We start from the raw sequence: 23239 nt of genomic DNA, 5'->3' as shown, positions 1-23239 counted from the left end.
AAATAGATGAAGACCTGGTTAGCATGGTGTTTGAGGACTCCCAGCCATTTAGCATTGTGGAGGACAAAGGATTCAAAAGATTTGTTAAATCATTAAATGTTTTAAATGTTCTCCCCACTAAAAAGGTCATAAAAGCAGTGAAAATTTAGTTTTTACAGAATAAAATGTGAACAGGCAGGACTGAGGCTCAAAGCCTCAGTGTGTAGCTGTCCATACCTCAACGTTACAAAAGCACAACCACTGTCCACACCCCAACCACACCTCACCTCACAGTAAATGATCATTTCGATTTTAAGCATTTCCAAATGATCATTTTCCATACTGCCAGTATAAATATACACAGTATACTGCCATCACTACAATATAGATGTTTTACACACTCCTTTTGTTGTTGACATTTACAGGCTGTGTGCAAAAGGCCACACTCTTCAAATTCATGCCAACTAATATTTTTACGTCCAGTAGGTGTCCTACTAGAGCAAATTAAGCTTGAAGAAGCTTTGCGCTGGAGTGAACCAATTGGATGAAAAGCTTCAGTGCTTCATGAAGCTTCATCTGCCCATCACTAGTATTAACATATTTATTATAAAAAACATTTATCAGTCTTCCTGGAGAACTTAAAGAAACAGAATAAAACATTTTCCCATCATTAAGAAAACTCCCTTAAAATATGGACAATAACAAAACTGCTAAATTCCTTCCAGAATCTCTGTGCAGAGGAACAGTACCAACAAAGATGTGCCAGAGTTTCTGGATGATCCCCACAGAAAGTTCAATTAGTATTTATGTGTCTTTTAAATTTTACATGTAGTGACTGGCTGGTTTAACATTTATGAAGAATTTTATATGAGATTTCCTTCACCTTGTTTACAATTAGATATTTATGGGATCATCCAGTCTGTCTTCCAGGTGATATCTGGAACATGTCGGTTCCAGTAAGATATTATATATATGGGAGAGACACGTTATCTTCTTGGAATAAACTACGTATTCTCTTATTGCTGTTACCAAGTTCCTGTGAAAAGCAGATTTTTCCCACTGCTGACTCAGCTGGATCAGAGAGAGTGACTGAGGTAGATATTGAACTGTCAGTGTTTTTATATAACATTAAAGTACCTGAGGGTATGGCACCAAGCACCTTTGAGAATTCCCAAACACTGATGGGAAAATTATATAGTGTAAGGAATTCATTGTAAGTAAATAGTACTCCCTCTTTATTAACCAGCTGAGCCAAGGTCAAGGTAACTTTATTTATACCCATAGGCAAGGTAAATTTGCTTTACAGAAAAAAAGACAGCATTTGGCATCCCTTTAAAAACACACATACCTAGTAAAGATATAAACCTCACTGTGGCACATATATAGTAATTTTAATATTTCGAATCAAAAACAGTTCTTATTTAATTCAGTGACAGCAACGGGGACAAAGCTATTTTTATAACGCTTTGTCCTGCATCTCAGAAATAGAAACCTCCGTCCTGAGGGAAAAAGCTGAAATTCACCCCTTAGAGGATGGGAACCATTTTTAAGGATTGATAAAGCCATCCTCTGTACCTGCTTAGAGTACAGGGAGGCTAAACAAGACTGTGGCTCACCTATCAGACGACTGGACCATCTCACTATCTGATTTAGAGAGTTTTTCTCTGTGACAGAGGTCTGACCAAACCATGCCACCAAACAAAAGGATAAAACAGACTCAATAAAAGAATGATAAAACAAAGTTAAAATTTTTTGGTCAATGTGGAAATGAGCAAGTTTCCTAAGACAATAAAGGTGCTGATGACCCTTTTTACAAACTGATTTGCAATTTTGATCAAAGTTCAGTTTTTCATTGATTATGGTCCCAAGATATTTATATGATTGTACTTGCTCTATTTTCTGACCTTTAATTAAAGTGACTGCGTGCCCATTTTGTTGTTTCCTAAAATCAATCACCATATCTTTTGTTTTAGATATGTTCAGCTGGATATAAGACTCCTCACACCACTGAACAAAGTCATCAATGACTGGACCGTGGTTAGCCTCACCCTCTTTCAGTAAGCTGACAATAACAGAGTCATCTGCATATTTAATGATGGCCCTGTTTTCATATCTGCTCTGACACATGTTTGTATAGAGAATGAATAATAAGGGAGATAAGACGCACCCTTGAGGAGAACCTGTGGAGGAGAACACTGGGTCAGACAGAATCCCATTTATTCTCACTCTTTGTGACCTGTTAGTTAAAAAAATCTAACCAGGTTTTTCCTGATTTCAAACTGTTCTAAAAGTCTTTTAATTAAAATATGGGGCTGTATTGTATTAAAAGCCGAAGAAAAATCAATGAAAAGAAGTCTTGCAAAAGTCCCTTTACTCTCTACATTTTTAAGAATCAGATTTAACAAAGTCAAAAGTGTGTCCTCCACTCCTCTATTGGGCCTATATGCAAACTGCATTGGATCCAGCTGATGTTCAGTCTCTTTCATAATCACATTTCTGATGATTTTTTTCAAAGACTTTCATTACAACTGAAGTGAGGGCAACAGGCCTGAAGTCATTTAGAATTTTTGGACGACTAGATTTAGGGACAGGAACCACGACTGCTTCTTTCCAAAGAGAGGGCACATGTTGTGTTTGCAAGGACTGATTAAAAATAACCTGAAATATAGGACTGAGTTCGTCAGCACAAGATTTAATTAGGCGGCCACTAATATTATCAGGACCCTGGCTCTTGTTCACATTGACTGTATGAAAGGCCTTTTTGACATCACTGAGTTCAATGATAAAGTGCTGAGTATCTCTCAGTTTCTGTTTCAGTTCCAAAATATCCTCGCTAAAATCAGAAGAACTAAAACGAGCATAAAACATATTTAAAGCATTTGCAAAATCTCTGTCTGAATTAAAACCATCTAAAATGATCTGACTGCTGCTCTGGGGATTTTGAAACCCTGCTATGGTTTTCATACAAGTCCAGGCAGACCCAAAATTTTTTGCAGCAAATTTGCTTTCAAGAAGGTTTTTGTAGCTCTGTTTTGCCTTCAAGATCTCGATTTTCAGTTCCTTGGTGGCTGTCTGAAAATCAGTAACAGCCCCCTCTTTAAAGGCCTGTCTCTTTTTCCTTAAACAGGATTTGACGCTTTTAGTGACCCATGGCTTATTGTTAGCGTAGACTTTAACGCGCTTACGGGGTATAATCATATCTTTACAAAATACTGCATAAGAGCTAGTAACATCCACCAAAGCGTCAAGATCATCTCCACAAGACTGAATAAAAACTTCCCAATCTGTACACTTAAAACATTCCTGCAAGGTAAGCACAGATTCTTCTGACCATATGTCAACATCCTTAGTCTTTGTCTTCTCTCGTTTTAAGACAGTTTTATAGATGGGCAGAAGATGCACACAGTTATGGTCAGAAGATCCCAGAGGAGGAAGCGGGAGGGATTTATAAGCATTCTTCACCGATCCGTAACAAAGGTCCAACATTTTATCCCGTCTGGTAGGACAGGATACATATTGATACAGATTGCCCAAAGTTGATTTAAGAGAGACATGGTTAAAATCCCCCATTATAAAGTTTGGTGCGTCAGGAGAGAGCACCTGCAGCTTCTGCACTACATCTGAGATGATGCTGCAAGTGGAGGCGGGGTGTGCCCTCGGGTGAATGTAAACTATGGTAATAAAAAGTTGTGGAAACTCACGAGGGAGATAAAAAGGGCGCAGTGACACGGATAAAAGTTCAACATCTGGTGTACAAATACACTCTCTAACACTCACAGCGCTACAGTAACGTTTGTTCACATACAAGCATACTCCCCCTCCTTGAGATTTCCCTGTTACCCGTGCATCCCGATCCCGGCGAAAGGGAGCTCCAAAACCGTCAATTGAAAAATCGGCGTCCTGATCCAGCTCTGTCAGCCATGTCTTGGAAAAAGCCATTACACAGCTGTCCCTGAAGTCTTTCTGGAACCTGACGTTTCCCTGGAGTTCATCCAGAGACTGAACATTTCCAAGGATAAAAGACGGCAGGGGAAACCGACTGACCTGTTGTCTCCTCAGACGCAATTTAACACCTCCACGTCTCCCTCTTTTCCTCTTCCTCTTCTCACTCGTTCTGTTAGAGTCTTTATGTATAAAATCTGGCATACATGAGGTGAGGTCCTTACCATCATACGGTAAGTTAAGTTGTAATAGTTCGTCGCGGGAGTAAACAATCCTCAGCTGACTCACGGCCTCGCCCACATCATTGGAAGCAAGCCAGCACAGTAGAAATCCAACCACAATGAAGAAAAAAGAATCTATGACGTTCTCACTGTTGTGGAGTGTCACTTTGTAAGAAAACTGTCACTTCCTGCAACCAAAACACATGCCAGCGATAGAAACGAAAAGAAACGATAAGAACTTAAAAACTTAGGATGCCAAGCTCTCACTCACTGCCAGTCGCTGCGTGCGCATGCCACCAATAGGATCCCATTTTGGACCCAAGTTTACAGGAAAAGTGATTTATTTTTAAATAAAATATCTCTCTTGTTCCAGATGAGGTGGACGTCACAACAATGTGATTGGTCACTGGCAATGTTGAACCTGGAACAACATTTATTATGATGATGTGGGAACAACACCGACACAAGGAGATCATTCCAGGATGAATGTCAAAGGGAAAGTCCCTGGGACGCTTCCGGTTATGTTTGCATCCGGCGTAGTCATCTGACCGGTCCGTGCTATATCGTCCCTCCTGACCCGGAGTGGTATAACGTTTTGTAGAAAAGTTTGATCGATTCGCTTGCTCTCTCTCTCTCTCTCTTACAAAAATAATAAATTCTCTGGGTTTTTTTTCTCAAAAGTTTATGGTACCCGACGGAGGAAGCATTGACCGGGACGGTCGTCTGACTCCTTCTTGATGCAACCCAGTGTTTCCGGTCCCCTCACCAACATCGCTTTTTGAGATATTTTTTATGAACCACCAAAAGAGCCATCGTACCCCCCCAGTACAGAAGACTGGATCTGAGGGCAGCAGCGGGGACAAATGATTGTAATGAAGCGACGGACATTTCATGGCTGGTCTTAGATAATCGTGAGTTATTATGTCTTATGGTGAAAAGTACATAGTTTTGCAAGAGGCATAAAAGCACTGTAGGAAAAGTAATCGTAAAACTGTTTTTGTGAACACTCGTACTCCTACGTTATGCTTTAAAAAAATGTGATACACGTAATGTGATCATCAAACTTTTATTCTTATGCTTTTAAAACTGTCAGATTATCATAAAACACTTATTTGTATGTTATAATGTTTTTCTTACACCATGTGTAATTTTTATAGACACCTTGTTCATTGTACCAATGTGTAATTATGTATCTTTGATAAATAAATAAAATATTTAATCTTGTATTTGTGTACTTTCTGGTGATTCAATAAAAAATTAGTCACATATCGCTCTGATAAACACAGATGTCTGAAAGAAATGTTTGATGGAACAAAGGAAACAAGTGTCTTGCTGCTAAACTTTTAAGTCACCATGGTTTAAATGAGAAAATGCCACTAGGAAACTAGCAGCCCTGAGTCTTTATGTAAAACATGAAAAACTCCATATCAGTGCTATCTACAAAGGTGTACTCATTTCTTTGTTATGGTACTTTACTGTTCCAATGAAACAATAGAAAATCTCATTGTAAAGTACATTTTCGGCCACCCTGACCTATTTTCAGGGGCAAGAATGTTGATGTTAGACTGTGTTTTAAATCAGGTTTTGATCTTAAACTAACTATCACAGCACTGATTTTACTGATTACAGTTGTAATCTCAATTAGAATCCCAAACTGTTTACCTGACAAGTTTACCTGAAACCAACACATTAGACTTAAATCTGTGAAATTCCTGAACAATATGCTTTGTGCAGTAGCAGTAGTACTAGAACTAGAAGTCCTACAATTGTGCATCAACCAGGCTTCAAGAGTGATCACTCTTCTGGCTTGCAAATGGTGATAACATGTCACAGTCTTAGCTGCAAATCAGAAATGTTGGTAAATTTAAAAAAGGAGTTTAAACTTCAGGTTTGGCATAGACACAGACTTTATTAATGCCACACTCGGGAGATTCACATGTTACACGAGCACAACGGTCAGTAAGAAAAAGTGAATCAGAGATACATTACAAAATACAAAAATTAAAAATAAATAGTGGACAAATTTAAAACAAGCAAAACACCTATGCAACACTAACTACTAATGATTTACAAAACTTGTCATAGAGCCAATACACTCAGAGAATTTTAGCATATCAGGATAAAGCTCTCTGTAATTCCTGGACAGTTCATGAAATAATTGAAAATTAAATCTGCACTTCAGTTAACTTTTTTTTTTTTAATAACAGGTTTATGTCTTAGATCTACGGATACAGCTAAAACACTCTGCTTGTATAATGCTGTATTCTCTCCCAGCTTATCCTTTTCTCACAACAAGGTGATTCCCAAAGTACGAGTCAACAAAACAATGACTCTAAAACCAGAACAGAAAGATAAAGTTGCAAGATCAAAGATTAAGGATTGTGTTTTTATAGCACGTAGTAAACTATCCCCTTTTCCTACTTGGCCTTGTGTACCTCACAAGTGAAATTATACATTGTGATGGAGCAGTCACAATACACACTCACGAGACACAGTTTGATTTGTCTAACACAAAGTTTGTATGAAGTTCACCTTATCAGCTGAAAATATTAAAGCCAGAACAGCTGAGCTGTATGATGTGTACAAAGACACAAAACATTATTTACCATCAGATCCCGAGCCCTCCATGTGTTAATCAAGAAAATGCTGCTGTGCTACATCCATAAATAATGAATAAAATAAGAGCTAAAGCTAAAAGGACAGTTTATTTGTACCATCTTCATGTGAACACATTCAAGAACATCACAGATGAAAGAAACATTAAAAACTTCCACACTACATAAAGCAAGAAAAATAGTTTTTCTTTCAGGTGGTTTAAAAACAAACAAACAAAAAAAAAAACATCAAACACCTCCAAGACTCTCTTTGAAAGAACTAAAAACCTTTATTCTCATGGTCCAATCATGAGTGAACTCCCCGATGAAGCCTTGTGTGCTAAAACATGTCAGAGTTTTAAAGGTTAAACGTGAGTTTCCAAAACGTTTTGCTGGAGAACAATGAACTATTTGACTTTGTTTCAATTATTTACAGACAAGCAAAACCAGGAGAGAGAAAAAAGGACAAAACAGACTCAGTAAAACAACAGAAAATAAGATCCCATGTAAATCTGTATTATGTAGAAGTTCAGCCCAGCAACCAGTTCAGTTCAACACAAGTTTAAATGATTCTATCTGAACTCCGTGGAGCCTGATCTCAATAATTACTTCCTCCAAACCATCAACGTGTCTTTTATACCCCATTCCTACAAAACTGCTCAAAGACGTCCTGCCATTAATTAATTCTTCAGTCTTAAATATGATCAACCTATCTCTAATAATCGGCTATGTACCACAGGCCTTCAAGCTGGCTGTAGTTAAACCTTTACTCAAAAAGCCATCTCTAGACCCAGCAGTCTTAGCTAATTATAGGCCAATCTCCAACCTTCCTTTCATATCAAAAATCCTTGAAAGAGTAGTTGTCAAACAGCTAACAGATCATCTGCAGAGGAATGGCTTATTTGAAGAGTTTCAGTCAGGTTTCAGAGCTCATCACAGCACAGAAACAGCTTTAGTGAAGGTTACAAATGATCTTCTTATGGCCTCTGACAGTGGACTCATCTCTGTGCTTGTCCTGCTAGACCTTAGTGCAGCGTTCGATACTGTTGACCATAATATCCTATTAGAGCGATTAAAACATGCTGTAGGTATTACAGGTACTGCACTGCAGTGGTTTGTATTATATCTATCTAATAGACTCCAATTTGTGCATCTAAATGGAGAGTTCTCTTCAAACACTGAGGTTAATTATGGAGTTCCACAGGGTTCAGTGCTAGGACCAATTCTGTTTACATTATACATGCTTCCCTTAGGCAGTATCATTAGAAGACATAGCATACATTTTCACTGCTATGCAGATGACACGCAGCTCTATCTGTCCGTGAAGCCAGGTAACACACACCAATGAGTTAAACTGCAGGAATGTCTTAAAGACATAAAGACCTGGATGGCTGCTAACTTTCTGCTTCTTAATTCAGATAAAACTGAGGTTATTGTACTCGGCCCTGAAAATCTTAGAAATATGGTATCTAACCAGATTCTTACTCTGGATGGCATTACCTTGGCCTCCAGTAACACTGTGAGGAACCTTGGAGTCATTTTTGACCAGGATATGTCCTTTAACGCACATAGTAAACAAAAATTTAAGACTGCCTTCTTCCATTTGCGCAACATCTCTAAAATTAGAAATATCCTGTCTCAGAGTGATGCTGAAAAACTAGCTCATGCATTCATTACTTCCAGGCTGGACGACTGTAATTCATTATTATCAGGATGTCCAAAAAAACTCACTGAAAAGCCTTCAGCTAATCCAAAATGCTGCAGCAAGAGTGCTGACAGGGACTAGAAAGAGAGAGCATATTTCTCCTGTTTTGGCTTCCCTTCATTGGCTTCCTGTTAAATCCAGAATTGAATTCAAAATCCTGCTCCTCACATACAAGGTCTTAAATAATCAGGCCCCATCTTATCTTAATGACCTTGTAGTACCATATCACCCTATTAGAGCACTTCGCTCTCGCTCTGCAGGCCTACTTGTTGTTCCTAGAGTATTTAAAAGTAGAATGGGAGGCAGAGCCTTCAGTTTTCAGGCCCCTCTTCTGTGGAACCAGCTTCCAGTTTGGATTCGGGAGACAGACACTATCTCTACTTTCAAGATTAGGCTTAAAACTTTCCTTTTAGCTAAAGCATATAGTTAGGGTTGGATCAGGTGACCCTGAATCCTCCCTTAGTTATGCTGCAATAGACGTAGGCTGCCGGGGATTCCCATGATGCATTGAGTTTTTCCTTTCCAGTCACCTTTCTCACTCACTATGTATTAATAGACCTCTCTGCATTGAATCATATCTGTTATTAACCTCTGTCTCTCTTCCACAGCATGTCTTTGTCCTGTTTTTCTTGTCTCGCCCCAACCGGTCGCAGCAGATGGCCCCTCCCCTCCCTGAGCCTGGTTCTGCCGGAGGTTTCTTCCTGTTAAAAGGGAGTTTTTCCTTCCCACTGTCGCCAAAGTGCTTTCTCATAGGGGATCATATGATTGTTGGGTTTTTCTCTGTATCTATGAAGCGCCTTGAGGCGACTTTTGTTGTGATTTGGCGCTATATAAATAAAATTTAATTGAATTGAATTGATCTCAAGCTTTTTGAGTCTGACACTGAAACCAGAGGATCTTTCTGTCTCTTCAGAGTCACTGTGATGGGAGTGATTTCAGCCCTGAGTGATCACGCTGATGTTTGCACAGAGCAGACAATGAGGTGAATGTTTTGGCACATTGGTAAAAGTGAAACAGTTTATTAGTAACGTGGGATTGTTTGTGTTCGAAGTATGAATTGAGATTCCTGAAGCTCTTGTCACACTGGTCACAGCTGTAGTTTCCTTCCATGTGTGTACGTTCATGATACTTACAATGAGGTGATTGTGAAAAGTTTTTGTCACAGTGTCTGCACTTGTATGGTTTCTCTCCTGTGTGGACTCATTTGTGTGATTTAAGGTCCCATGCAGTGGTGAAGGATGATCCACACTGATCACAGATATACTTTTTAACCCCACTGTGAATCAGTTCATGTCATTTTAAGTCACCTGATGTGGTGAAGCTTCTCCCGCATTCTTTGCAATATTTCAGTTTGTCTCCAGTGTGTCTACATTGATGTCTTTTTAGGTCAGCTTTCCAACTAACAGTTTTTCCACAGAGGTCACATTGATAAGGTCTCTCCTCAGTGTGGGTAAACATGTGTTGTTGTAACTTTGCGTCTGTTGTAGACTCTTTGCCACACTGTTCACAGCAGTACACATCATGTCTGGTGTGAATGCGTAGGTGTATATTTCGGTGCCCTCTTCGGCTGAAAGTTTTTCCACAGATGTCACAGCTGTATGCCTTAATTCCAGAGTGGGTAACTAGATGACTCTGTAAGCTGCTACTTTGAGTAAAAGCTCTGCCACACCGATCACAGCTGTACGCTTTAACTCCACTGTGGATGAGTTGGTGTTGTTTTAGGGATTCCTTCCAGGAAAAAAGACTTTCCACACAAGTCACAGCTGAACAGTCTCTCTCCAGTGTGGATGATCTGATGCTCTTTTAGTGAAGTCCTCACAGTAAAATCCTTCCCACACTCGTCACAGCTGTACGCTTTAACTCCACTGTGGATGAGTTGGTGTTTTCTTAGGGAACTTTTAAAGGAAAAAGACTTTCCACAAAAGTCACAGCTGAACGGTCTCTCTCCAGTGTGGATGACCTGATGCTTTTTTAGTGAAGCCTTCTCAGTAAAATCCTTCCCACACTCGTCACAGCTGTACGCTTTAACTTCACTGTGGATGAGTTGGTGACTTCTTAGGGAACACATCCTGGAAAAAGACTTTCCACAAAAGTCACAGCTGAACGGTCTCTCTCCAGTGTGGATGACCTGATGCTGTTTTAGTGAAGCCTTCCTAGTAAAATCCTTCCCACACTCGTCACAGCTGTACGCTTGAACTCCACTGTGGATGAGTTGGTGTTTTCTTAGGGAACTTTCAAAGGAAAAAGACTTTCCACAAAAGTCACAGCTGAACGGTCTCTCTACAGTGTGGATGACCTGATGCTGTTTTAGGGAACCCTTCAAGGAAAAAGACTTTCCACACAAGTCACAGCTGAACGGTCTCTCTCCAGTGTGGATGACCTGATGCTGTTTTAGTGAACCCTTCTCAGTAAAATCCTTCCCACACAAGTCACAGCTGTACGCTTTAACTCCACTGTGGATGAGTTGGTGTTTTCTTAGGGAACTTTCAAAGGAAAAAGACTTTCCACAAAAGTCACAGCTGAACGGTCTCTCTCCAGTGTGGATGACCTGATGCTGTTTTAGATTACCCTTCTGAATAAACTCTTTCCCACACTCGTCACAGCTGTACGCTTTAACTCCACTGTGGATCAGTTGGTGTTTTTTAAAATCTCCATTGTGCCTAGAGCCTTTCCCACACTTGTCACAGGTGTATGCTTTCTCTCTCTTTCTTCTGTGAGGTTTGTCGGCCTCCTGAGAGCGCTGACTTCTCGCTCCATGTTGGTCCTGCAGTGACAGAGATACAAACAGAGGCAGTGAGTGAAATGCAGTCGTGGAACAAACTCAACCTTCAAACTCCCTCCATTAACACTAGTTTTAAACCTGAAGGTGGAGTGTGGCACCAAACACCTTAAAGGTCTCTTATCACCACCTGCTGGTAGTTCTAACACATTACATCCAACCTGGTGTTAAAAATAAATAATAAATAAATAAACACTAAAATCATGCCCATCCTTCCTGATTGCACACACACACACACACACACACTTTTATATTATTTTATAATTTATATTATAGTGTTGCTTCCTATTACATATTTCTTTAATTTTTATAGATTTATACATAACTATTCAGTGATAATAAATCCTAGGTTTGTTTATTCAAAAGGAACCCCATTAGCTTCCACAACAGATGTTGCTCGTCTTCCGTCAAATACAATCACATAAAATATTATACAATAAAGTGGATTCAAAATATCCACATAATTTGGCTCTTACATTCACAGTGAGTGGTTTCACAATTGTTAAAATATAAGCAATCAATAATAATAATAATAATAATAATAATATCAATAACATTGAGGCACATTACACAAATTTCAAAAACAAATAATCTCTTACAATATTTACAACAGCTAAAAGCTCTGTGAATCGGCTTTTAAGTGTTCATTGAAGTTTTGAATAGTTACTAATTCTCTAATTTTATAAGGCAATTTATTCCACTTAAAGGTTGCTCTAAATATAACAGTTTTACAAAAAGTTACTTTTAACTTGAGGATTTACTAAATTGCAGTTTGTTGAAAATTGTTTAATATGATGCATTTCATCTGGATACTGCAGCTGAGCAGGAAAAAAAAGTGGTGTGTTTAACAGAATTGCTTTCTTTATAACTACAAGTAAGCCATAGAATATTTTAGCCTGTACAGGAAGCCAAGAAAGTTGATTATGCATTTTATCCATATTAGTATAGTATGAACATCTTAACACTAATCTGGACGCCTTATTCTGGACTAACTGAAGTCTGTTAAGATCTGTCTTATTAGCTGCTGACCAAATGATTGAACAATACTCCAGATGAGACATCACTAGTGCATTAATGACACCTTTCATAATTGAAGAAGTGATACACAAAGAGCATTTCATAGCCATAGCTATGCCTTGTCCCATTTTCTTAATAACAGAGTCGATGTGCTGAGACTAGAGCTGGGCGATAGAACGATAACGATATGTATTGCGAAATAACTTTTTCTCGATAGAAAAATTAAACTATTGCGATAGGCCTCTCCGCCCTTCTCCTCTTAAAAAAAAAAAAAAAAAAGAACAGCCAATCCAAATTAAGTAGCGCAGAGCCGAACCAATCACAGCCGCAGCGTCACGTCACGTGGCTTGTTACGTACAGCACAAGTGCCAAGCCGCACATGTGTATTTGTTTGGGAAGCAGCCAGAGCCAGCCGCCGTGTGGCACAGGTAATGGAGGAAATGAGTGTGCCGACTAGAGAAAAATCAACCGAGAGCGTGACCGAAGGTTACCGAAGAGAAAACAGATGATGGTTCCAATGCCGGAGAGATTGTCGAACGGAAGAGCCATAGAAGTTCCGTAGTGTGAAGGTATTTCGGCTATTTCAAGTCTGACAAAAAACAGAGTAGCACGCACTGTAAATTGTGCCAAAAGCAAGTCTGGAAATACAATAAACCGGTGCATGCTCAATCTCTGACTGAAAGCGCTAATTCGTCATTCGGCTTTTGTCAGACTAAAGTAACTGTTAAAACTGTTTGAAAAGCTAAGCTATACAACAAGGAGAGATTGAGAATTTCCTTTTTGTTCTCAGTTTATTTGATATTGACAAAAGTTAGTCAATTTTGTCTGATCTTCTGTAAAACAAACTAAGATTTATTTTTAGAATTAATATTTTGTTTCTAAGTGGAATTGACAATTTAGTAGTCTGTTTTGTTTGTTCTATTTTGAAACTTAAACGCTTTAGCGGCTGCCTTTTGTGTAGTTTGCAATATTTGCCTTTATTTATCTGAAAAAGTCTCATGTTCCTTAAGTACATCTACCCTGTTGAACTTATTATGGGAAATAAATATTTAAATCAAAACAAGCTGCTGATTATTTCACATTTTACTTGTGAGCAACGGCACATTTAAATCTTAGAAATATAGTTATTTGGCTTATATCGTGATATGTATCGTTATCGCCTGAAATGAAAAAAACATATCGTGATATGAAAAAAATCTTATATCGCCCAGCTCTAGCTGAGACCATGAAAGGTGGTGATTTATGGTAATGCCGAGTAGTTTAATCTGGGTGACGTGTTCTAACACTGGCTATGGAAAGACTCAGTTGTGGGCTGTTGACTAATCTGCTTCTAATTAACATAGATTTGGATTTAGATACATTTAAAATCATGTTGTTTTTACTTATCCAGTCAAACACATTCAGCAAATTTTGTTGTGACACGCTGATCAATTCAGAGTTGTCACTGGCTGAATAAAACATGGTGGAATCATTGGCATACCCAAGATTAAGCCAAGACATATTGCAGATCGTTAGTGAAAACTGAATAGAGAAGTGGAGCGAGGCAGCTGCCTTGGGGTAGACCACAGTTCATAACTGAGAAATAACCATTACAATAAACCTGCTATCTTCTGTCCAAATAACTTTTCATCCAGCACAGAGCAGCTGGTGAAAATCCATAACATTTTAGTTTATCAATCAAAAGATCATCATTTATCAAATCAAATGCAGCACTAAAGTCCAAGAATACCACTTTCCCATCATCTAGATGTTTATACCATATATTATCTGTCATATGAATTAGAGCTGAGCTGGTAAAATGACCAGCTTGGTTCAGTGAAGAAAAATGTCTGATTGTAACCTAAGGGTTTTTTTACATTAAGGAAAAGGCACCAAACATCAAACACATTTAAGCCTAAACAGTAACACATGAAAGTAGAGCAGGGCGATATGACCAAAAATATTTATCACGATATACATTTGAAAATTTGTGATAACGATATAACTGACGATATAATTGAGGCGAGACAAAATACTTTACAACTCCACAACTTTATTAAAGAACCCATCAATGTATTTTCACTTAAACAGGCTGTTTTTATGTGCATTAAAGTTATATAAAAAAGTTATATAACAGTGCAAATGCAAATTGCTTGCTGACAGTTTAACCAAAAGGATTTTCCAGAGGAAATTGGCTGACATTTGCTCCGAGGAATTTGCATTTGCACTGTTAAATTTTTATATAACTTTAATACACATAAAAAACAGCTGCTTGTTTAAGTGAAAATACATTGATGGGTTTTTTTTGCACTAATAAAGTTGCGGAGTTGTAAAGTATTTTGTCTAGTGTCACTTATATTGTTATCGCAAATTTTCAAATGTATATCGTGATAAATATTTTTGGTCATATCGCCCTGCTCTGTCTGTCACCTTCTGTGTTGAGCTCATTGTTTTCTCTGTAGTGACTGAGCTGAGTCCAAGTAGCTGAAAATGTTCCTCTGCTGCTCCGTCAGACTCTTCTCCTCCTGCTGATCAGCTGGGACACAAAACAGATCTTTGTTAGGCTCCACACTGCACTGAAGAGTCAAAGTGTCTCATATGTTCATCTGACAACAAAAAACAAATTTTTGCTTCCCGAGGTGGGCAAAAAGACACAAAAGGTTTGAGCACGGATACCAAATTTAGCAGTATGGCAGACCAGTAGCAGGAGAGACTGAGGCCTGTTATTAGAATCAAATGCCCAGTGGGCCGTTATAAGGAGAATCATGTGCTAACGCCTGTCTAAATGACTCGGGTAAAGTTTATAGCATGCGTGCTTGTTGTTTTTGTCTGCTTCCACTTGTCTTTGCACTAGGATGATGTCAGCGTAAATGTGCAGTCATATTCGTTGTGTTCCCACTAGTGCTGTGAGCGTTAATCTCGTTAACGCCATAACGCCGCAAATCTCCGTTAACGAGTTACCGTGGATCGACCCGTGCGTGGGGCTGGACGGCATCAACACGTTAACAAGCTAACTGCGCTAACGCACTAGTTCCCACCAATTGAGCATTGCGTGGCACATCCGACATACTGTTTTACTTTTGTCCATGACGCGCTTACCATCAGGGTCATACTTCACATGAACATCAAGATAGTTTCAAACGCCAGATCTGAATGAAGGTGGGGGAGGTTCAATTTCGGGTAGCGTTGAGGCAGTTGCCATGTTGCAACGAGCTTGGCTTCTGTCTTGCTAGCTTGCGCTGCGCTCAGTGGATCTGCACTCGACAGTGCAGCCTAGGCGGGGTAGTCGAAAGCAGATCCACTGAGCGCTCAACACAGACAGCATCGTCGGAAGAAAAGTTGATAAAACAAATAAAAGATTTTGTATTGTTCGATACATATGCATACCGAACCGAAAGCACTGTATCGAACGTATTTGTTTGTTTTGTTTTTTTTAAAAACACACACTCCCTTCACCTCTTCTACATTCTCATGTTTCTCCCAGAGAAGATCTGAGGGGCAGCCCCTCAGTCATACACATATACTTTTAATCTCACCCTTAAGGGGTGGTCCCCAGGAGTTTCACAGCATGGTTTAGAACAGTGGTTCTCAAACTGTGGTACACATACCACTAGTAGTACTTAGTCTCTCTCTGGTGGTACACGGAAAATCTAAATTTTTTTTAAAGACTAAACAATATGTAATTGTGGAGGTATGCAAAGACGACACAAGCGTTCCCGGGGCTCTTCTGGGAGAGAGAGTGGACCAGAAAACGTCTCCCCGAGCATGAGCCCTCTATAAAGAGCAGCTTATTGCCAGTGGTCGCGGCCACTTCTGCAAGTGAGTAGTAATCCTTTGCAGCCAGCAACAGTGAATTGGCGAAGCCAGCTGTCGGAGGAAGACTTGAGTGAAGAGGAATCTGCCGTCAAACGTCCCTAGCAAGGACAGTGTGCTCTACATGAGCTCAAGAGCAATACCGTCACCCAGGCCCGAGAGAGAGGAGTTTCTCGGTCCGAGGGAGTAGCGCCGTAGACGTGGACAAAATTGTTGGTACCCTTCAGTCAATGAAAGAAGAACTCACAATGGTCACAGAAAAAACTTTAATCTGACAAAAGTAATAATAAATAAAATTCTATGAATCTTAACCAATGAAAATCAGACATTGCTTTTCAACCCTGCTTCAACTGAATTATTTAAATAATAAATGGATGAAACAGGGCTGGACTAAAATGATGGTACCCCTAGAAAAGAATGAAAATAATGTGACCAAAGCGACATGTTAATCCAAGGTGTGTCCACTAATCAGCATCACAGGTGTCTACAATCTTGTAATAAGTCAGTGGGCCTATATATAGGACTCCAGGTGTTGTTTGGTGACAGGGTGAGTACCACACTCAACATGGACCAGAGGAAGCAAAGGAAGGAGTTGTCTCAGGAGATCAGAAAGAAAATCATAGACAAGCATGTTAAAGTTAAAGGCTATAAGACCATCTCCAAGCAGCTAGACGTTCCTGTGACTACAGTTGCACATGTTATTCAGAAATTTAAGATCCATGGAACTGTAGCCAACCTCCCTGGATGTGGCCGTAGGAGGAAAATTGATGACAGATCAAAGAGACGGATAATCCGAATGGTAACAAAAGAGCCCAGAAAGACTTCTAAAGAGATCCAAGCTGAAGTTCGTGCTCAAGGAACATCAGTGTCAGATCGCACGAGCCGTCATTGTTTCACCCAAAGTGGTCTACATGGGAGACGACCAAGGAGGACACCACTGTTAAAAACATATCACAAAAAAATCCAGACTGGAATATGCCAAACTACGTGTTGACAAGCCACAAAGCTTCTGGGAAACTGTTGTGTGGACAGATGAGACAAAAATTGAACTTTTTGCCAAGGCACATCAGCTCCATGTTCACAGATGGAAAAATGAAGCATATCAAGAAAAGAATATTGTCCCAACTGTGAAACATGGGGGAGGCTCGGTTATGTTCTGGGGCTGCTTTGCTGCATCTGGCACAGGGTGTCTTGAATCTGTGCAGGGTACAATGAAATCTCAAGACTATCAACAGATTCTAGAGAGAAATGTGCCGGCCAGTGTCAGAAAGACAGGTCTCAGTCACAGGTCATGGGTCTTACAACAGAACAATGACCCAAAATACATAGCTAAAACCCAAGAATGGCTAAGACGAAAACATTGGACTATGCCAGGGGTTGGCAACTCCAGGCCTCAAGTGCTGGAGGAGTCCTGGAGGTTTTAGATGTGTCCATGATCCATCACAGCTGATTTAAAGGGCTAAATGACTCCTCAGCATTTCTTGAAGTTCTCCAGAAGTCGGTAATGAACTAATCATTTGATTCAGGTGTGTTAACCCAGGGTGCGATCTAAAACCTGCAGGACACCGGCACTCGAGGCCTGGAGTTGCCTACCCCTGGACTATGCCAACCCTCCCAATTTTTCTGGGAGAATCCAGAATTTCATTGCCCCTCCTGAAAATCTCCTGGAACCACCATTCTCCCAAATTTCTCCCGATTTTCCACCCAGACAACAAAATTGAAAAATCATATCAAAGAAAGAGTAATAATATTACTCTTACTGAGTTGCAAAATAAACTTTTAAAATATTTTCAGGTGAGAATGTAGCTGTGTAAACTTCAAATATCTGAGCCGGCAAGAACAGCAAACTCCTGGCTTCATCGTTTTCAAACCCCCTGTGGTCTTTTGCTAATCAGGTTAAACATGATATACAAGTCACTTAAAAATATTGTTTGGCTTTTTTCAGTGTTTTATTTGTTCCTGAGTAAATCGGTTTGGCTGAGATTATTATTCTCTCGGGAGGGTTCCTCCGGGGTTTTCACACAGCTGAAAACCCGCCAAACAGAAAACTGATTAAAAAAAAAAAAAAAAAAAAAAAAAAAAAAGTGTGAGATGGTCCAGAATTTACGCCAGCATCCGGTTATATTTTAGATAGCAAGGAGCAGACGGCAGAGTTTCACTCCACTGAGAGAGGTCGTGATGTAATTCTGAAGGCTAGACCGTCCAACTTCACAATCACTCACTTCCAGCCTACCAGACTTTCGAGGGACCTGGGCACCACACACACACACACACACACACACACACACACACACACCTTTTGAATGTTGGCAAATATGCGTATGTGGTGTCTGTGAAGGTTCTCAGTCATCGTAGTCTAAGGAGCTTGGAAAGAAAAGCGTCTGGACTTCTTTAAGTAGCTTGAAATACATTTAAATCTGGGACTCTCCACCATTTGACCCTTAGAACGGAAGAGGCTTCTCGGATAAGAGGTGAAACGTCTTCATGTGTACGTGGTGTTAAATAGGCCTATACTACTGCGCTTTGATGTCGCTCGTAAGGGTGAAACTCATTGTGAAACGTTTGAGAACCACTGCTACAGAACAATGGCGATTTCCCTTATATGGTAACACCTGCAACTCACGTGACGCCCAGAATAGAGATTGACAGACCACGTGACTTTCGCGCATTGCATGCCGGGTACTAGTGGCAAAACAATCAAAGCAATGCATCAAACACAAGCATTTGCAGCACCGCAAAACGTTCATTCTCCGGTTCCAATACCTTCTTGCTTTTTCTTTGCCCCCCAAAAAAGGTATGTACAAAACAAAGGAGAACAATGCCGGTCCGTACAAAGACAGACTTTTTTTTTTTGCCTGTCTCATTTGGTTCTTTAGCCATCAGAATTGTTGTCTGAAGACCAACAAGGATACCCAATGGATTTATTTTGCCAAATGGATCATCATGGCATTGCCGTATTGGTCCATTTGATCGACCTTTGTTTTTAATATTTATTTTATTTTATTTTCAATTGTTACAGACGGGACAGACATGAGTGACGGATAGGAAAGGGAGAAAGAAAGAGGAAGGAAAAGAAAAACAGAAGGGGAGAGGGACAGTGAGAAAGGGAAAAAAAAAAAAAGAATAAAAAATCTCCTGGATCACCTGTTGAGAGAAAAAGAATAGAAAACAAGCAACAACAAAAAAACAAAGCAACATACTAAACACAACACCATCGCATTAATCTAGCTAAGTGTAAACAGCAGTAAATACTAAATATTGAATATTGTTGTGCAGCACGCAGGAAAGACAGCGCACAATGTGCTTTGAAGTAGCAGCCAAGAAAGGTGTGATTTAAGTCTACGAACAGTGAACATCCATGTGCACACCTGTGTGGATCAGCGCGCTTGTATTCAAATGGTTTCCCCATGTAATGGTCTGCTAGAGGATGTAGAGAGCCATAGCCCTGTCCCCCAGGGCATGAAGCAGGCATGGAGGAGATCCAGGCCCAAGACATCCAGAAGCCCCAGAGTGCGAGAGCCCAAGGAGGACCACCGGAGGGGCATCCGTGCCACCCTCATGGGAAGGGCTGAGGATCCCCAGACGAGGGGTCACCCAGTAGCCACCGAGCAGAAGCTAGAGGGGCCTGCACCGGCGCGCCCGCCGGCTCTGCTGGCAGCCAGCTGTGCCAGAGTGGACCGAGCCGCAGACCCAGAGGCCGGAGGCCCAAGGGCCCCCCGCGTCCCGGAAGACGCCTGACCGAGCAACAGGCGCCAGGCCCCGCCAAGTAGCCACCGGGAGTGAGCTGGTACATACCTGAGCGCCCAGCCCCGGACACCAAGAACCACCAATGCACCGACCCCTGAGGGCATCAGTCACCGGCAGAGTGACAAAGACAGACTTGATGAAAAGTCAAAGAAAAGATACGAGGAAAAAAAAAAATCAAAGGAATGAAAGGGTTAGACCCTGACGAGCACACAGAGTGGACAAAAAACGTTAGCGTGCTGCCCAACTTTCACCACGCTCATATTTATAATTATATGGTTCTTGGAGTGAGTGCATACACTCATGACGTTTTTAGTAACTTCAGGTCACTGCAACAAGCCCAGGTACAGTTTACCGACGGATGGGTACAGGACCTTGAAATGCACAGTGTAGAACGAAAGACCATCGTACGAACAAAGGTAAGTTTACCAGTCTCACAAATCGTCTTCATGAATACACATTCGTTAACCGTTTATTAATAGGACCTTTGAGCTCAACGGTAATTAATTAGTAGTGGAAATAATTTCTGGTATGCATTACAGAAATGTAGCAGTGACAATAATATTGTATGCTGTAATCGTACTGGGCAATTAGTGATACAAAAAAAACTGTTTTATCCTGTAAATAAAAGTATATGTTTTTGTCAATGTACCATGGTAATAACAGAAGCGAAACGCAATATTCTGTCAGGACAATTCACTATTTATGCACAATAAACAAAGGAGCATAGCGCAACAATTTCTGTTCAGTGCCAGACTTGCTTGTAACTTATATCACCAATTATGTTGTGAAAAATTACGTATTAACTACTACAAAACACTTACCTTTGTGGAAATGCTTGGAGCAGACTAACATGTGAGCTGGAGTGTTCTGGGACGTTACATTTAGTCTTCGAATGGCTGCAATCCAGGCCATCCGTGGCTTTTTCTTACTTCGGAAACATGGCTTGAACAATTTCTCTTCAACGACGTAATCCGATAACAACTGATCTCTTTACCCGTCGGCTTCCCGTAGCGGTCATGTGACCGGCTATTGCAGTTAATAATACAACAGCTTCTTGCCATTTTTGTTTCTTTTTATCGCTGTGTAACTGATTTCAATCCGGTCGTTAAGTGATGATGTGATGAATCCTACTTCCGGGCCTAAAGTAGTCTGCGTTTAACATGGCTTTTGTGTTGTTAACATGTTTAATGTTTTGTATTTTCTTCTATTTAATCTCAAAAAGCTCCTAAAACAGTCAGTGATCACTGTTGACCTCCCTTGGCTTTTATTACCGCTAATCATTTATTTAAGCTCAGTTTTTAAAACCTTGGGATGTAACTACAGCCCAGCCCATGCAGCAGTATATGAATAAGATAAGATAAAACTTTATTAATCCCTCGGGTGGGTTCCTCTGGGAAATTCGGTAATGACTAACCTCGTATTGTGGAGGGATTATCTCAGTTGTTCTCCTGGCTGAAGTTTGGTCCTTTTACAGCATCCTGCCATGCGATTACATTTGTTCCTGACCACCGAGAACACTCACGTTAACTTTTATCGAGTGGAAAAAAAGTTAGCTTGTTTATATTATGCTAACATAGCTGTGTCGCTAGCGGTCACGTAGCACATCATTTTAAACCAGCTAGCCAAACTTCAGTAACCCTACAAACGTCACTTTAGTTTTCTGTCTTCATTTATGTTGGAAGTGATAACAGAGCTGTACGTTTTAATTTGTTTCCAAAACCCTGCAGTCAGGACATGCTATATTGTATTTAGATAGAAGCTAGCGAGCTAACTCCCTGCTAACTTCTAACTCCGTTAAATGTCATAAATTCCGTTTTCATGGATGCCTGGATGTTAAACTCAATTGTTACACCTGGTAGAGCAGAACGCTGATCATTTTATTAAAGATGAAAGACTTTAGACAGTTTTTCAACTCTCAGTAATGCCATAGTGATCGTTTGATATATGGACCTGCAGCAGAGTTTAGGCCCAGACACGGCAAGTGACGTCAGACTTAACGACCGGATAGTACAATACTGATGCTATGTGTAGAGTGTTGAGCAGGTGATCAGTGGTGAGAAAAACAAATCACGAAACTTGACCATTCTATACTCGTGGCTCACTTACACTTCTAATCTATTCGTTTGCACACTTACACACACCTAGTTATGGTTTCCTGTTTTGCTACACTCTGGAGAGCCTCGCCTTTAACGGTCTTCTCTCACAGAGAGCAACAGAAAACTTCGAAAAACTCAAGATTGACTGAACTCAGTTCAAAGTTACCTTGACACTTACCTTCAGATGTGAGAGGTAGCGATGGTCCGCTTGAAGCTGACGCTCCGGTGCGTGTGTCAAAAAGATCAACAAGCTGCTTCAGAAGCACCGTGTCGAGGCTTGATTCGTTTGGCCAGAGTCACGTGATTAGTGACGTCTGAAGCTTCATTTAGAACGTACTTTTTTTTTTTTTACTGAACTTTATTGAACACACAATAAGTATACAACATACAAACAGATGAAGTTTACGAAAGAACAGAACATGAACATACAAAAACAGGGGTAAAAAAATAATAATAATTATATGAGTACGCGAAAAAAATCAACATATATAAATATTGTTCCTTTTTGTTGGTTGAGTCTGATATTGATTATATGTACAATTCCATATCCTTATAAAAAGGCAAAAATATGGTGTTTTATTAATAAACTTACATTTATGGATAGAACATTTAGCTAAACGTATTAAGAAATGTATAATAAAAAAACATTTATCATTCTTCCTGAGGAACTTAAAGAAACAGAATAAAACATTTTCCCATCATTAAGAAAACTCCCTTAAAATATGGACAATAACAACACTGCTAAATTCCTTCCAGAATCTCTGTGTAGAGGAACAGTACCAAAAAAGATGTGCCACAGTTTCTGGATGATCCCCACAGAAAGTTCAATTAGTATTTATGTGTCTTTTAAATGTTACCATATAGTGATTTATGAAGAATTTTATATGAGATTTCCTTCACCTTGTTTACAATTAGATATTTATGGGATCATCCAGACTGTCTTCCAGGTGATATCTGGAACATGTTGGTTCCAGTAAGACATTATATATATGGGAGAGACATGATATCTTCTTGGAATAAACTACGTATTCTCTTATTGCTGTTACCAAGTTCCTGTGAAAAGCAGATTTTTCCCACTGCTGACTCAGCTGGATCAGGGAGAGTGACTGAGGTAGATATTGAACTGTCAGTGTTTTTATATAATATTAAAGTACCTGAGGGTATGGCACCAAGCACCATTGAGAATTCCCAAACACTGACTGGAAAATTATATAGTGTAAGGAATTCATTGTAAGTAAGTCGTACTCCCTCTTTATTAACCAGCTGAGCCACCAATAGGATCCCATTTTGGACCCAAGTTTCCAGGAAAAGTGATAATAAAAGAAATAAAATATCTCTGTTGTTCCAGATGAGGTATTTGTGTAGTG

At 39.9% G+C, this 23239-nt stretch overlaps 1 protein-coding gene across 1 annotated transcript in view; it reads right to left on the bottom strand.

Moving 5' to 3' along the window:
• The window catches only part of LOC146380646 (uncharacterized), a 32553-nt gene extending 10400 nt beyond the window's left edge, over window positions 1-22153 (bottom strand). The window contains exons 1-4 of the mRNA XM_084940215.1: window positions 22051-22153; window positions 14647-14752; window positions 10261-11205; window positions 10029-10169 (exon numbers count right to left, since the gene is read on the bottom strand). Of these exons, the coding sequence (XP_084796341.1) occupies window positions 10029-10169; window positions 10261-11205; window positions 14647-14664 (1104 nt within the window). The 5' untranslated portion in view covers window positions 14665-14752; window positions 22051-22153. The remainder of the gene's footprint in view (window positions 1-10028; window positions 10170-10260; window positions 11206-14646; window positions 14753-22050) is intronic.
• Between the last annotated feature and the right edge of the window lie 1086 nt (window positions 22154-23239).

This window comes from Perissodus microlepis, chromosome 9 (assembly GCF_051167445.1).
Source record: "Perissodus microlepis isolate ML-2025 ecotype Zambia chromosome 9, ASM5116744v1, whole genome shotgun sequence".
Lineage (NCBI taxonomy): Eukaryota > Metazoa > Chordata > Actinopteri > Cichliformes > Cichlidae > Perissodus > Perissodus microlepis.
Note: the sequence above shows the minus strand (reverse complement) of the source record. Positions and strands in the feature narration are given on the sequence as shown.